Source organism: Exophiala dermatitidis, assembly GCF_000230625.1.
Source record: "Exophiala dermatitidis NIH/UT8656 unplaced genomic scaffold supercont1.1, whole genome shotgun sequence".
Lineage (NCBI taxonomy): Eukaryota > Fungi > Ascomycota > Eurotiomycetes > Chaetothyriales > Herpotrichiellaceae > Exophiala > Exophiala dermatitidis.
Genome location: NW_008751646.1, coordinates 2,853,582 through 2,869,765, shown reverse-complemented (window position 1 = coordinate 2,869,765; position 16,184 = coordinate 2,853,582). Strand labels below are relative to the sequence as shown.

Genomic DNA, 16,184 nt, shown 5'->3' with positions numbered 1-16,184 from the left:
TATCAGTCTCATTCATTTTTGCTTTTATTCTCGGCTCTCTGTCTCTCTTCTAGATTGGTCCAAATCCAGCAAATATCTACCTAAGGTACATTTCATCTCTGAGCACCTATATATGTTTCCCCATGACGTAGCGTACTCAGGTCATGCCACACCTCGCGAGTAACCAAAGAACCGGCTAAACCACCACTGCATTGCATGATACTAGCACCCTCCTCGTTCCATCTACAAGTTCTGTTCCTTTTCTGAAACGAGCTTGCATCATGACTTGCGGTGCATGATGAGTGCGGAGGCCTAAAAAATTGACACAAGAGTCAGTATGATTTTCCACAAGATCCATTTCAAATGATCAACTCTGAGCAAAGCAGAGAAAAGGAGGAAGAACTGACCTGGTGGTTAGGAAAGATCAAAGTATCAGCAATGACCACGTTCTCCCTACGGCCGGCGGCGAAGACGACGACTTCGGCAATGTCGTCTGGCGTCAAGGGTTCGACGCCCTTGTAGACTTCTGCGGCTTTGGATTTGTCGCCGTAGAACCGAACCACAGAAAACTCCTATCACATCACCGCAAGTCAGCACAACCACGTCCACACCTCCATATCTCTCTCTCTCTGGTTCAAACTCACCGTTTCAACCTGGCCCGGATCAATCTCAATAACCCTAATCCTAGTCGCAATCAACTCCTTCCTCAGGGCATCCGTAAACGTCCTAACCGCCGCCTTCGTCGCACAATAGATACTTCCCCCCGGATATCCCTCTCTCCCCGCAATAGAGCCAATATTAATAATATCTCCCCTTCCACCATCCTTCCCATTTTCCTTGTTCTTAAAAATCGGCAACACCGCCTGCGTCATATTGATCAGGCCCGTCACATTCGTGTCAAACATGACCTTCATATCCTCTTCTTTAATCTCAGGCGCCTTATCAACTCCCTTGACAAGGCCCGCATTGTTAACCAGGATATCAATATCTCTAAACTCCTCCGGCAGACTAGGGATCAAGTTGGCCACTTCCTGGGGGTTCGAAACGTCCAGTTTCACAGGGAGAACTTTGACGCCGTCGCCGACTTCCTTTTTGATGTCGGCCGCTAGTTCTTTGAGCTGGTCGACGCGGCGGGCGGTGACGATGATCTTCAAGTTGTTCGGACTGGTGCGTGCGAATTCTTGCGCGATGCTGCGCCCGATTCCGGATGACGCGCCGGTGACAAGGACGGTCTTGCCTTCGAGGCGTTTGCCCATTGCGGAGATGGAAGACATGGTTCTGATGGGGATAAACCTGCTGGAAATAGATTCTCTAGAAAGAGGACAGGCAATCGGACGAGAGCGCGACCGGACAGCAACACTACAAGTTGACAAAAGCTGCTTCGAGGACAAGTTCGACTTCAAGCTGTGCGGGGAAAGGGAAACGCGCAAGGCAATGGGCCGGCGGACGGTTCGGAGGGCAGAGAAGACGACGCTGGTGCTCGAAACTGGAGGCATGTAACAGGAACAGTACAGCTGAGCAAGAAGAACCTGAGGGTGCTTGTAAGGATCTGAAAGGAGCGTCGAAAGAAAGAGAACAGTTGTCACATTTTCCTATCCGCAATTGAGCAGTTGATTCCCCTCCAGAAGCCGCCCACTTCAAGTTCGTAGTTGGAGTCAAAGGCTGGGGTCGTCCAATGCCCAATCGCCCACCGGCTTGTTACCGACGGGGTAAAAGAAAGGTACAGCCGAACTTCTATCCGAACCCCAGTTCTACCAATCAGATCCCAAGCCTGCTCCGGTGATAAATCCGCAGCCTTGCTCATCCCCACCACGTGATATGGCATCGATGGCGCCATAGATAAGGTACAAGGAGGTTCATACGGGTAGGTAGGTATTATACTACTGCAGGCATTTACTGCTGGGCACATTTAATTGTAGGTATGAAACATTCATGGTCGTAAAGCTCGCGGTATAAGATTGGCCATATGCCAGTTGTAGTATTTCTTTTCTGAACTAACCATCGGCGTATCCCTTCAACCAACAGCTAGACAAGACCAGAGATCAAGATCATCCATCCGAGAACATGTATACCGATCTGTGGTAGACGGCCTTATATCAGATGCTTCTGAGATCCGGATCCTTGCGCCACCATGAGAGGTCGTTGTCAGAGGAATCCGGATTCGGATAAAAGGCGAGCTATTTTATCCTCCTCTCGCTCTCGCGGTTCAATTTTAAGACTCTCGTTGTACAGTTCTTGTACGTTTCTTGCGTTCTTCATATTATCCGTAATCCACTCTTGCAATTCCGGAACTGGATTGAGGCTATAAGGCACGTTTTGATACTGTTGGATATGTCGGATGACTTCGGCAGTTTTCGTCCGCTTGGCGAAGTTGATCAGTTCGCTGTTTTTGACCAGAGACGCGATACCATCCTCGATGAATGTCAAGTCGGTCAGATAAGTACCCAGGAAAGGGATACATGGTGGTGTCGCAGCCTGTAGTGTCTCTCGGTACTGCGACCAGTTTTTAGTCGCGGAAATGAGTTCGCGCATCGACTCCAGAATTGCCCTCGTCTTGGGACTGACAGCCTGCCAGGTCCGGTTGAGCCGCAATACAGGTGCCGTGCCCATAGCTGAGATGATAGCCGTAACGGCCGAGAAGTTGTTCAGCGCTCGACATTTCTGGTCGTGTCAGTAACAAGTCAGTGAAGACAAAAATATGGAATGCTTACCTCGGCAATCGCAACAAAGTGCTTGATGACAGCGACTCGCTTCTTGACCTCGGTGGGTTGCAATATCATTTCCGCAACCCAGTTGATCAACTGGTTGGAATGAAGAATCAATGCCTGCAAGTTCGTTGCCGTATCGTTGTTGTCCGTCTTCCCTTTCTTCTCCCATGTCTTCGCGAGGCACTCGACTGGCTTGATCTTCCCAAAGAGTTTCGATTCGATAATGGTCAATTGTCGAGCGAACTCGGTAGAATCTATATCAAGAAACTTGAGTTTCTTCATATTTCTCGGCAGAATGGGCGGAGGCGCGGAATTCGTCAGTGTGAGCACCAACTTCTTTGACGAGGTTTCTCCTCCCTTCATCCTTTGATCGACAATGTTCGTCAACACTTTGGCCAGAGGGATTTTGGTGCTGGTGTGGGTGCTTTTGGCGAAGGCCCCGATCCTCTCAAGTAAGGCTCGGCTGTTCTCATCGTCGCCCTCCATCCAGTACAATTCCAACCATGCCTTGAGGATATTGAGCACTCTAAAACGTGCGGGTTTCTGCTTGTGCTCTTCCCAAATGAGGAACTCATCTCGATTCAAGCCAGCTGGAGGCTGCAAGTTGAATCGCTTGACTAGAAGCTCAAAGAGCTCGTTTGCCGTGGTGAATGATCGGTAGGTAAGGAGAAAGGTGGTCGTAAAATTCGTGTCAGGCCGGTCATGGCGAGTCAGCTGCTCAACCAGCCCAGTAAGAGTGCCGCTTTTGACCTGTGGCGGGTCGGTCCTGTCATCGTAGGTCACCTCGCCCGCATGGTCGAGCTCCAGATACCACGGAACTTCATCTGAGAAGGACAGCTCTCGAGCACCAGTTTTGAGCTGAGCCAGATTCGGGGGGATTTGCCCGAAAAATTGCCTGGCTTTGTCTTTGCTCGGAGGCCGTCGAAGCTTCTCTGGCAACGTCGGGTCTTGACCTAAAGTGTACGACTTGGACTGTCCCAAATCAGCCAACGCCGGTCGGACGTTTGCTGCATGGGTGGAATCGCGCCTCAGATGATGGTTTTGATAGGTCTCGCCACCATCGGTCATGCGGTGATCCCGTTCGTTCGTGGCCTTAGGAGGATTCAGGGAGGTAGCCGGCAATAAGAACTGCAAGGCATACCCAATATTTGAAACGTGCGTGTCAAGTTGTTTGCAGGCGCCTCGAACGTTGGTGATGCGCGTATCCAAGGACTCGCCGCGGATTTCCGCCCACTCATCCGGGAGCGGAGAAGTGACAGCCTGGCAGGTGATGACTAGCTCACCGATCGAGTCATAAGCCTTTTGCTTCTGTGCCGCGAAATCGACCAAGGACGGTTTCTGGAAAACATTGCCCAAAGCCGAAAGGTCAATCGACTCGATGTGCGATATCCACGGTCGAAACTGTTCTATAACGGCGCCCGCCCCTTGACAGATGACGCCTCCGATAGCCGACTGTCGCGCTGGCGTCACCGTCTTTTCAGTCAGTCCCAGCGACTCCTCTAATCGGCGGACACTCGCCAACAGGGCCTTCTTCGCCTCGTCAATACGGTGTACCAGTTTGGCGTCGAGGGGAACGGACGGGCGAGCGCGAATCTCGTCGTTGGAATCCATAAAGGACCTTTCTTCGAGATTGGACCGGCTCTCAACGTTGTTGTCCCGCCAGCTTCCACCCACATGGCTCCCTACAATGAACCCTGGAAACAGTCGAGGTATCTCCTCCCCCCTTTGCTGCCTCGCCACTTCCACATAGCCATAGACACCGTTCATCACCCCATCCGCCTCTTGTAGACATTTGGTCAGTGCATCAGGACCAGGCCAATCGGCCGCAGCAATGTGCGAAGACAGCACAAGCTTGGAGAATTTCGACATCATCTCGCGGAAATGAGGGTAGAGCGCCTTGTTGGAGGATATGATCGATGGAACGCCTGAGTGATTGTCGGTTGTGCCTGAGCCGGCGGCGAGAAGCATTCGAAGGTGGTCAGAGATGTCTTCCGCCCGTCGAACATAGTCAGCACGAGCACGAGTCCGGATGGCGTGGCGATAGGCGTCAATTGCCGTCCGCATGTTTTCAACAAGAGTATTCCAGGTGATCGGTGCGCTGCTGGTGTCGTCCAGGAAATATCGCGCAGTAGGCGACTTGGAGATTTTCGGTTTAGGGGGGACGGTAAAGGAGGTTGCTGTCGTTTCGAGGGGAGGTAATGTCGTGGATGTGTCAATTTCAAAGGTGCCGTTTTGAATTTGATTTCCCGCCTGTCGGAGCGCGCTTATGTCGATGGAATCCATCGAGGTCGAGGTCGAGATGCTGCCTGAAGTCATGGAACCCTTTTTCCGTGATGACACGAAGGATTGTTCACCGTCTGCCTCTGACGCGGAACCATCATAATCCTCCTCATGGTTTCCATACCTGCCAGCCATCATTTCTGGAGGCGGTCTTGTCTGCTCCGGCACATGGAAATGACTTCGATCGCGAGGTCCTGTCTCGTTCGGAGTTGTAGGCGTCTCCAATGGCAACTCCATCGTGCTCACCCCAGTCAAGGTGTTGAAATAAAACAATCTACCATCGGGTGTGGCTTGAGGAACCCAGAATGCAGCCTCTTCCTGAGGCTGAGTGCTGGCGCCCTCGATCGGTAGATCTGAATCATCATCTTGCGTTTGCGCGTCCGAGTCCTCCTCTTCGTCGTCATAATCCTCTTCGGTCCCGGACTCCGTACTCGCCTCGCTCTCATCCAGACCTGCAACACCGGACTCCCTCAACTCATTGGGATCTGTTATTTCAACGGTGTAATTGCTCGGAAACCAGCCCCGAACATTGTTAATCACTCCGTCCCACCAGCCACTTTCTAGCTGTGTCAAAACTTGGATTATATCACCCTGGCGGAAACTCAGGCTGGTTTGATCGTCTGCATCATAATTGTATAAAGCTCGGACGTAGATGGCGGGCGGTGGAGGAGGAAGGTCTGGGCTGGCTACATAGGCGTTCATCGCAGCCGCCTGAGCAGCACGTCGACGCGGAGATAGGCCACTCATGGAAGCGTCTGATCGAGGAGCGGATTGAGTTGAGCGAACCGGTGCGGTGTACTGAAAAGCGGCAGTCAGGGTGGCACCAGCCTTGGTTGAGTGTTCTTCTAAAGTCAGACCTTGTGCTACTTGGCGAGAACTCGACATTTCACAACGGCTCGCCGCCGACAGTCTCTCTCGAGTCCCAGGTCTCGCGTGTCGGACCACTGCGAGGCAGGCAAGATCTGCATATTCGGAGGCTGCGTATGCGGACGAGGCGAAGAGGCAGGCTCGGAGCGCCGCCGATCAGTCGTGATATGGAGGGAGGATGACAAGAGGCGGGTTGGAAGTAGGGCAACAAAGTCTTGCCAGTGTGAATGAACTGCTGCAGTGTGCCAGTGGCAGGTGTCAGTCCAACTTGTGCAGCGATGAAAGGGTGGAGAAATGGATACCGGGTACGAGTAGGCGCCCGGTGGAGGGAGTGAGGATAACTGGGCGACTGGCCAGCCCGGCAGGCGGCTATCTGCAACAGTCTTGTCTGTGTAGCGACAGCAGACGAGCGTGAGCGTGCCTGGCGAGTCTTCCGCACAGCTGAGGGCCACACCGAAGCGGAGAGTCTGCTGAAAGGGATGAGGACAGAGCCGAAAAAAGCCAGAAGTATGTATGTCGTCCACGGTAGGCACTGTGGTACGCCCTGTGGTAGATGGTAATGGTACCAGTAGTTCAGGGATCAGACGAGGTGAGGCCAGTGATACGCCCGAGGGCCCCGTGTGGAGGATGATTTGCCAGTAGAAGTGTTACTCTGTTTTGCACAAGTGTTCTCTTGCTTGCGCCCAGCCATAAACCATTTCTACCTGGTAGAAAGATACCCGGCAGATACCTTACCTGGGTCTACAATATACACATGTACGGTACATGTACCCAGGTACTACTACTGTAGGCACATACAGGTAAGTTCTTATCGTACCTGATGCATGCAAGGCAAGGTATGTCTATCCTGGATCGCCAGCTCTCGATTTTCATGCCCAGTCTCTTTTCTGTTGTATGCCTGGCAAAAGGAGGCATCGACGATGCTGCCAGTGAACAGGCGCAGGGGGACGTCCCGTGACCCTCTAGCATTCAAGAATAAAATGCAGGCGTCGCAATCAGGCTCAAAATTCTGCGATGCGGCAGAGCCACTGTCCAATGGTGCTCTTAAAACACCTGTTTTGGGTCGTTGCGACCATATGAATGGCCGCCTACTACCGCGGAAGGGTGATGGGGTGCCTCAGGCCAAAATGGCCTCCTCTTCGGTTCTGCTATGGCCGTATATCTACAGCGAAACGATCTCAGGTGGACCGATGGTGGTATGCACATCTCAATTGTGGTTTCAATTCTCCTGTCTTTGTCAGTTACGGCCCCCAAAGCGGGCTACATCAGTCGAAGTCGCATGAGGCTCTTCACTATGGCGAAAGGCAGAATTCCTGCAGCAAACCCAGGGGCCTACATGCTGTCCGCTGTAAAAGGCAGCTGACAGATCCAGGATCTCTGGCCGATGCTTCGAAAACCCTTCGATACTAATTAGGGCTGCGCGCGGACATCATGCTTCCGAACGAAAGGGGACAAAAAGCGCAAAATCGTGCACCAGTGGCAGCTGCTCTCGCAACTGTCGAGATATCGGCGTTGCAATTCCATTACCATATCAGCAACCGCACAGCTAAGGTATGGTACCGAAGGCGATGAGAAAAGCTTTTGCCGCGTGTGTGGGAGCATTATCTCTGCCCTGGACCAACATGTTGTGATGGACGAACCATACAAATACAGGTTCCAAAGTCGCAGCTGTTTGGATACTGTGGCATTTCAACGGGATCTCGCTCCAATCGAGGCTCTCCGAGGGCGTAGGCCTCTCATAACTTCTAGCGTTTGGCCTTATTAGAGGCCCAGGGTTGTCAAGACATGCAGGCTCGAGGTCGCCCAGGGGCGTGATTGATATGGTGCGGTACGGCTCCCAGCCTCAAACCAGATACCAGCTGGCTGCATACAGGATCCTAAATTGCAGACCATACAAGGTAAGTGCTCGGAGTACGCCACCTACCTTAGAAGAGAGGTTCCATACCCTCCTCAAGTATCCAGGTCACAGTTCTGTAGGTATGTTCCTCAAGTGGCACCTACCTTGTCCCGATGTGTACGAATACGTCGGGACCACGATTGGCCCTAGGGATACTCCTCAAAACCCCAGTGACTGCACCGCCTTGAGTGAGAACAACTTCAAGTCAGTGATCTTTCTGGTGTGGCCGGTCTCTTCCACAGAAAACGAAGCAAACAATAACAGATTAGCCTGTCAGGCCATTCCCCCGACACCCTGGTCAAAGCCGACTATAATCCGGGTTGTGCAACTTCAAGCTCGGCGCCCCTCTCCTCCAATTATAGGGGCAACCTGAGCCAGGCCTACCCCTCGAGCCCCTCCTCCATCAAGGAAGTCTCCCGGACAGTAATCTTCCTCTGATAACGAACAGACTGTCAATACATTTTCTCGAACGGCATTCATCCGCTCCTGCCAGGTAGACACCGGGCTTATTGAGGCAATGGACGATGCGACGTCGTCTGTCGGAGATTGTCAAAGGACAGATGAGGTTTGAGCCATGGGTGCTGCACCCCATACTACTAAGATGGGTATCGGCGGCGGACCACAGTGGCTTTCGGCTTGTGGGACTCCGGCGGGTGACACTGACGCGGCGCCCGCTGTGGCTCCCTTCAACCCTGGTCTGCTAAGGGGGTCTTGCCTTGAACCGTGCCTCCACTGGCCCAAGCGGCCCCCTTGGTGCATGGACCGAAGGCGCGGAACCGAAGTCACGAAATCGTTGTACTGAACAGCTTTAGCTGCGCTATTCAGCATAGCATTCAAGGCGTCTAAATGCCCAGAGTCCGCCAGATATTCGTATTCATGCTTCTGTTCCCTGCTTCCGAATAACCTAGGTAGGCTATTCTCGGTGAGAGTGGGAGGGGCAAGTAGGTGACCGTGGCCGAGAAGCATTAAAACCGGGCACCAGGACGTTCGTAGGTGGATGAAAGCAGCAGGCAGGGGGCGCGGGCGAGGGCTTTGCGAATGACTTCCGAACCTGCTCTTGTTATCGTCGGCAGCTGTTAATGGGCTGCATCCACAGCGTGTAGCTTGTAGAGTCTTGTCAGTAGTCGTCAGAGGAAGATACAATACCTGGTAGAGGGGACCTTTGCCCGGTCTAATGGGTGACAACACCATCAAACTCTCTGGGCTACCCAGCTGCACGGATGCTAGAGCCAGCAACCGATTTCGTTTTGCCCACGAGGACGGGACGACGGATCACCACTATTGCGCGGAAGCATCTTCTTTTCAGGAAAGCTGGCACGTCTGACACCAAATACAGAAAAGGATTGACAGACCGGCTCATGTTCCTGACAATCGCAGAGAATCTGTTCGTGGTCTGACTGCTTTGAATCCTAGTTGACCTGTTTAAGACGTATCTAGCGAGCTCCACGTCTTGTACTCGAGTCGGGACCCCCGGAAGCTCAGGAAGCTGCAAGCTGCTGCAGGAACACGGGCAAAATGAGATTCTTTGAAATGTTGACGATCTGTTATGCGTCCAGGTTGTCCTGCACCTGTGCCAGGATTGCTGTACATGCCAATTGCTGCACATGTACCTTGTTCCTAAGCCAAGTGGTACAGCTGATCTTCATGTGTTCCTTCATGGTGACCAAGTTGGTTTGTTCTATCCACTGGAAGCAGCCGGTGGCTTGCCGTGACAGTACGGTCGGGAAGAGGAGCTTAGGCGTCGCGCGGTACAGCCAGACGGCGCGAGCGTGGGTACGGACCGAAGCTTCTGGGATGATTGATGGCTGGGGGTGGGTGGCTGGGAACGAAAATAATGGATTTTCGAGCTAGATCGGAAGATCGAGACGTCTTGATTTTCCACTTTTCGGCTGCCAATCTTTCGTAACATTTTTTGTGCGGCCAGCACCATTACCATCACTATGTCGTCGCCAAACGGGGATCGTAATCGAGATGAGATGGTGAACGATGGCCAGGCTGGTTTTCGTGGGTTGTTATCTAGAAAGTACATTGTAGCTCGCGAAGCCTCCGAGGAATGCTCTGATCCTGGAGAGTGGCACTTTACGAAGATGAGACATACCTAGAGAGTGGTGACTACTGTAAGCTTGAAAAAGTCCGGAAGCGGCAGCAGCTGGGTCGAGTTGCCGGCCGCGGGAAGAGGGTCGAGGTGTTTTCTCGAAAAACGGACTCGGATCCATGGGTTGGAAAAGCTGCCAGAGGCAGAGTGGCACTGGCGGGTCTTTTCTGGCCCTGGTGTTGTGACGGTAATTTTCAGGGGGTCGTGGAGAGCGTGCAAAAAGCCAGAGGCGAAGGCAAAGGACAACGGAGGAGGAGGGATGCCTGGAATCTGAGCGCCTCTCTCTGCCCTCCTGCCAGTGCCCCTCCTTTGTTTCTTTTCATCACACACACTCTCGTCCTGTCGCGCTGTAACAACACCCTCGTTTGTCGCGTACATCTAGTATAATCATCGAAAACTCGTCGTGGCCGCCATCGCAGGCCGGTATCGATATCGAATTCGGCTCTATCGAGTGCTGCGGCAGCCTGCGCAGCCACGTGATCGATCCTGCGCCTACGCCGTGCAGTGCAGTGCAGCGCAGTTTGCCAATCGAATCCAAATCCCCTCCTGTGTGGCCCAGCAGGCCAGCGAAGCCCCAGCTGCAAATACTGCCAGTGCCTCGCATCTCACTCCCTCTTGCATACAATCTGGTCGGCAGTTCTTCTACACGGAATGAGCACGGCGCAGCTTGAGTCCCTGAACCATCTCACTTTCGAGCGAAAGGCTTGCGCGTGGTCGGCGGACGTTTAACGATCTCTTGAAAACCATGGCCCAGCCCGACACCGCCACCGGTTCTGAAGCCGCCAACACGGCCGTGACGACGGCGACTCCCAAGAAGCCGGCATCGGTGCCCGAGAAAAAGTACAAGTGCCAGTATTGCAATCGTGCTTTCAGCCGAAGTGAGCATCGAAGTCGACACGAGCGATCGCGTAAGTAGAGCAACTTTTTTTGTCCTTGCGACGTGGGGCAAGAACAGACCCCGCCATCACCATTCATCATCATCAAGTGGGAATCATCTCTCTGTCAACCCTTGCTAACCCTTTGTTCCTCGGGTAGACACCAAGGAGCGCCCCTTCAAGTGCCAGAAATGCCGAAGCACCTTTGTCCGCCGCGATCTTCTTCTCCGCCACGACCGAACCGTACACGCAAAGGATGGCGGTGTGCCGCTGCAGTCTGAAAGCCGGAAGAAGTCAGGTATAGGAGCAGGGACGAAGACGTCGCCTTCGACGGCAGCACCGTCGAAGCCTTCGATCAACATCGATCCTGGCACGTTGGAGCAGATAGAGGCAAGCAGCGATGGTATGCTCGACCTTGAAACTGCCGCCATGTTGATGACAGACTTCCAACACAAGGCGGCAGCAGCAGCAGTGAACGGCCATCTCCAGAACGGCGAAGGATCCATACCCAGCTATTCACCCGATCGCAGCTCACTCCTCGAATCGTCCGACTACTTGAGTGGTCCAAACAGCCTGCCGCATATGCCCTGGGACACTTTTATGCCTCAAGGACCGACGGAACCAAAGGCCCACTCCATGTCGAGCATGTCTTCGCAGGACAACTTGTCCCAACCCCCTTACGTCCACATGGGATCGATACAGCCTCACCAGACACATCTTCCGCCCATCATGGAACGTCAAGGCTCGCTCGGGAATACCCTTCCACCAGCATTTCCATCGTTAGCCGACACATTTCCCGTATCCGGCACCGCGACACCCAATGCGCTCTCCCCGTTCCCTTCAATGACAGGTCCAGTGTCTCCAGTGAACTACCGCAAGTCGCCAGGTCCTGCCCAACCCCTTTCTCTGCCCAAAGCTCCTCAGCTTAACAATGAGGATGAGAGAAATATCATTGCTAACCAACTAGGCGGGGACATTACTCTTCCAACGTTACCGTCCATCAATCTCTATCTGACCACCTATTTCAACCTATTTCACCACCACATGCCTTTCCTCCACCCTGTATCGTTCCGCCCAGAGAGTACCGAGCCGGCTCTGCTACTTGCCATTCTGTCGATTGGAGCGTTGTACAATTTCGAGCAAGAACAAGCATACCTCCTCCATCATGGTTCTAAGAAGCTCGTCAACCAATTCCTTCAAAACAAAGACAACTTCGATTCCCGCAAATGTCCGCTTTGGACAATGCAGAGCACTCTGCTGAACATGGTGTTCGAGAGTTGGAGTGGCGGGTCTCAGGGATTGGAATGGGCATGCTCTATCAAGAGTCTCTTAGCTAATGTAAGTCGACCACACCGCCGTTACTGTATATCTAACTAATGCATACAGATGGTTGCTGGCAACAAATACGAGCTCAAACTCCGTGTTGACGCGCGTTCTGGTACCCCACCTACTCACGAACAGTGGGTTAATGAGGAAGGATGTCGAAGGACTTACTACGCCGTCTATATCTTCTTTGGCATGCTGACTCTTACATACAACCACACCCCGGCTATCAGCTTCAATGAGTTCGAGTCATTACCTCTTCCTTCATCAGAGTCTCTCTGGAACATTGAGCCTTCGGATGAGGATTCTTGGCAAGACATCTTTGCCGCTTCATCAACGGTCACCGTTCGGGAGGCGCACGACAGCCTATTCCAGGGAGACCCTGCGCGGTATAGTGCCTTTGCCACCCGAGTGATGATCAACGCCTTGTTCTTGGAAGTGTGGAATCTGCGCAGGAGCTTCGAGTCATTGCAGGACGTGGTTCTAGAGTGGAAGATTCGTATTGCCCTGGAAACCTGGGAACGGTCTCTCGATCTGTGTGAACCCGAAACAATTGTGGTTCCTTTATCCACACCTCACAAGAGCCATCCCTTGATTTTCAACTCGATGGCGGTCTATCGAAATACGCGAGCTTTCCTTGAGGTGGACCTTAAGAACGTCCAGGAAGCAATGCGATATCACAATTCCTTCGAAATCGCCGGCGCCATGACTCTATCTCGAGACAACGTGAAGAGGACCAAGGAGATGATCAAAGTGGTCGAGCAATGCTACGAGTGCATGGAGATCGTCGCCATGCAAGGTATCAACTGGGTGACCAAGACCTCGGCAACCAACTGGAGCATTGAGTTTCCTCTTTGCGGTCTAGAACTCATCACCATACTCAGCCTCTGGCTTTATCGCATCGAGCACGATGACCAAGAAGCGACCGAGGAGGAGCTCGCCATGTACATGAAAGTCCGTGGGCTTTTCGACGATGATGCTGTGGACTCAAATGGCTCTCGTCTGAGCTCCACAGTAGCGCGGGTCTGGGGAACAATGCTTGATGGCGTTGTGGTTTGGGGGTATGTGTTCAGCTCGCATCCGATTTTGCTGTTTACAAAACTAATATCTGTCAGTATCTCCAAGACCATGGGCGAATCATTTAAGCTACATGCCCAGGCTCTGGTTGGGTATATTGACGAGTTGCCCATCGATCCGGTCACCGGAATGCCTCAAGTACCGGACCAGGGCTTGATGGGCATGGACACGACATATTAAAACTTTTCTGCGATTTACGGCACATCTCATCACTACTCATGCTCGGCGATCTTGAAGGTTCTGTGCGTGGCAGGACATGGCGTTATGGCTTGCGTAATGACTCCGTTCTTTCGATTTGAATACCTTCTCAGCTTCTTGTTTTCCGACACCAGACCATTGTGGCGCACAGCCGGGCCTCGAAACGGACGTCATCCGTATCACACGGCATGATCGTTCATATTCTTCATCTCATAATCCGAACATCTCGACTATCCGGGAACGACTGACTACATACAACCTAATCTTCTCACTCGATACCTTGTGCGCCTAGAGATCCAAGACCGTTATCTTTGATCCCATCTCCTTCTCATGATATTCTCGTCCATACAAAGATCGGACGGGCATCCAAGCGACCAGCAGGGACCTGGCTCCTGGATTCTCCATTTTATCTCAATTTTAACCTTGAAACGGCCGTTGACTGGTTTGGGTTTTCTCTGTATACTAGTGAAGCGTGGAGCACGCTGGGGAGTGCAAAACAGTGGCTGGCTGCGTTTGGCAACAGCAGCAAGTCGAATTGCATGCTCGGTGTAGGCGGAATAAAATAATAACACATTGCAATCTCAGAGCTCCTCTGTAATATTAGTCCTCAATGTGAGACATAACTTGAATGCTTTTCAATATATCTGAAACAGTAGCACTTGAAGTTTAGCATGTGCAAGTCGCCGTTTTGGATCGTGCTGGATGAGCGTGTTTAAAGCGGCAGTCAACGGCATATGGACCGGGACACGGCCACTTGACTGCGAACCGCCGGGGATACAGTAACAGGTGGTTCGCTTCAGGCAAGGAACAAGTAATGCTGTGTACCACTTGACAGGATTGTTACTGGATCCAAACCTTGAGTCCTACTTGGTCTTATATCTCTCATAACATACCACTTGCCATCCCACCCCCTAAGCGGATGCACTCTGACACGAGAAGGAGTCTCCTGCCTCGATGACCTCATTCTAGACGGAGCCTCACCCTCACAGCCTTATCAAGGAACAACTCGAACCACACTGCCAGTAGCACACTTCTTGACCATGGCGCCCTCGCCCACGGTCCGGAGACTGCTCAAAGAGGTAGCTGAACTCTCGTCGTCTTCATCAAATCCGAACCCGGCCTTCTTCGCGGCTCCTGTCTCGGACGCCGACCTCCACGAATGGCACTTTACACTCGTCGGTCCTCCAGCGCCCTCACCGTACGCCGGCGGCATGTACCATGGACGCATCACTCTTCCCACCACATACCCTTTGAAACCGCCGAATTTCCGCTTCCTCACGCCGTCCGGACGCTTTGAAGTGAATCGCGAGATCTGTCTGAGCATATCCGGGTTCCATGAAGAGACATGGATGCCTGCCTGGGGAATCCGGACGGCTCTGACGGCGCTGAGGTCGTTCATCGCGGAACAAGGGTCAGCCGGTCAAGTGGGTGGTCTCGAAGCCAGCGAGGAAGTTCGCAGAAGGTTGGCCAAGGAGAGTCGGACATGGAAGTGCGATATGTGCCAAAAGACCAATGAAACCATCATGCGTGAGTGGTGGGAGATTTGTCGCGACGCCGGGGTGAGCGTGCACGAGGAGGATTTGGGTCTCGAGTCGCTTCCTGAAGGGATGGCGTTGGAAGCCAGGAGTCCTACTGCTACTGCTGCTACTGCGCCCACAAAGGAGGTCAACTCGGGTACGAAGTCGGTGCCGTCTCAAGACACAGTGCTGTCTGAGCACCCGTCTTCTTTACAACCTACGGTCACGTCCCATGAGTCCTCTGCACCAGGCAGATCGCACCCAAGCGGGCTGCCGCCACCTCCGACATCTGACTCGCACAGCTGCTCTTCATCGGCTCTGCGTCCGCCAGACCAGACCTCTGCATCTGTTCCGTTGATTCCCACCCCTTCTCCTTCCGCCGAAGCCGTCCAAGCAGCAGCCGAAGCCGTCCTGACTCCATCGGACCTCGCTCTACCAGCTCCTTCTGATTCCTCGAGACCACCCCATCATCACTCCATGATGTCGAGCATCCATGCTCCGCCCATAGCAGCGGCTAATGCGGCCGTGGTATCACGAACCGCTCAGCCCTTGCAACGTCGTCCGCAACGAGAACACCAAACCGTCACGATCGACCGCGCCATTGCAGGAGTGTTTCTCGCCCTTTGTTTCATGGTACTGAAGAAGATCTTTTACCCTGCCGGGAGTGGTGGGTATGGTGATATTGATGACTTTTATCTTCAGCGAGAATGATGAACATGAACATTACATTGATATCTTCAGATCGGCGTGGCTAAGGCAGATCCTTGGGGTGGACTGTTTTAGTCATGTTTGAGAATGGAAAGGTACACCAATACACACAATATACACACGCGCCGCTTGGTGAAAGAAGTGTATAGAAAGCAAAAAGGCATAACGCTCAACAGCCCACAGTTCGCAAAGCCTGCGGATTTTGGACTGGTCCCGAACACTCAGGCTACCACCATTACTCGTGACTTTTAATGGGAGCTTTACGAGGCGACAACAAAGTTAAGCATGTTTCTGTCTGCATGGAAACATCACTTGTCAAATCGCACTCTCTCTCGCCAGCTCGATCTGAACGGATCATTGGGCTTGGACTTCAAGCAGAGCGAGTGTCTAGCCATCCAGCTTCCCGTCAGAGGAGCGCAGTGCAGTGCCTGGACATTGCAACCAAGTGCCGAACGAACGGACTGGAGGTTGCTGTGCCCGTTTCTGTTTCTATCCGAACAGGAAACCAGCATAACCAGGTTGTCCGGTTGATATGGACGGGGGGGTTGATATGGCACTGAAGGACGAATGAATGTCGCAAGGACGAATGTCGAAGGACGAACGTCGAAGGACGAACGTCGAAGGACGAACGTCGAAGGACGAACGTCGAAGGACGAACGT

At 52.9% G+C, this 16,184-nt stretch overlaps 5 protein-coding genes across 5 annotated transcripts; 3 read left to right on the top strand and 2 right to left on the bottom strand.

Annotated features, from left to right (window-relative positions):
• Positions 1-338: 338 nt before the first annotated feature.
• Positions 339-1,253, bottom strand: HMPREF1120_01038 (uncharacterized protein; the record flags this gene model as incomplete). Its single annotated transcript, XM_009155044.1, has 2 exons — positions 339-551; positions 624-1,253. 2 exons carry the CDS (start codon positions 1,251-1,253, stop codon positions 339-341), a joined length of 843 nt encoding a protein of 280 aa, XP_009153292.1.
• Positions 1,254-2,124: 871 nt separating this feature from the next.
• On the bottom strand, positions 2,125-5,669 carry HMPREF1120_01037 (uncharacterized protein; the record flags this gene model as incomplete). The annotated part of the gene is made up of 2 exons (XM_009155043.1): positions 2,125-2,640; positions 2,691-5,669. The coding sequence occupies 2 exons, from the start codon at positions 5,667-5,669 to the stop codon at positions 2,125-2,127; spliced, it is 3,495 nt and encodes a 1,164-aa protein (XP_009153291.1).
• A 1,191-nt stretch (positions 5,670-6,860) lies between these two features.
• On the top strand, positions 6,861-8,610 carry HMPREF1120_01036 (uncharacterized protein). Its single transcript, XM_009155042.1, has one exon. It carries the CDS (start codon positions 7,655-7,657, stop codon positions 8,102-8,104), a length of 450 nt encoding a protein of 149 aa, XP_009153290.1. The 5' UTR covers positions 6,861-7,654; the 3' UTR covers positions 8,105-8,610.
• A 1,049-nt stretch (positions 8,611-9,659) lies between these two features.
• On the top strand, positions 9,660-13,963 carry HMPREF1120_01035 (uncharacterized protein). The gene is made up of 5 exons (XM_009155041.1): positions 9,660-10,734; positions 10,862-11,104; positions 11,165-12,039; positions 12,088-13,085; positions 13,140-13,963. The coding sequence occupies exons 1-5, from the start codon at positions 10,572-10,574 to the stop codon at positions 13,279-13,281; spliced, it is 2,421 nt and encodes an 806-aa protein (XP_009153289.1). The 5' UTR covers positions 9,660-10,571; the 3' UTR covers positions 13,282-13,963.
• A 104-nt stretch (positions 13,964-14,067) lies between these two features.
• On the top strand, positions 14,068-16,150 carry HMPREF1120_01034 (ubiquitin-conjugating enzyme E2 J1). Its single transcript, XM_009155040.1, has one exon. It carries the CDS (start codon positions 14,340-14,342, stop codon positions 15,525-15,527), a length of 1,188 nt encoding a protein of 395 aa, XP_009153288.1. The 5' UTR covers positions 14,068-14,339; the 3' UTR covers positions 15,528-16,150.
• The last annotated feature ends 34 nt before the right edge of the window (positions 16,151-16,184 follow it).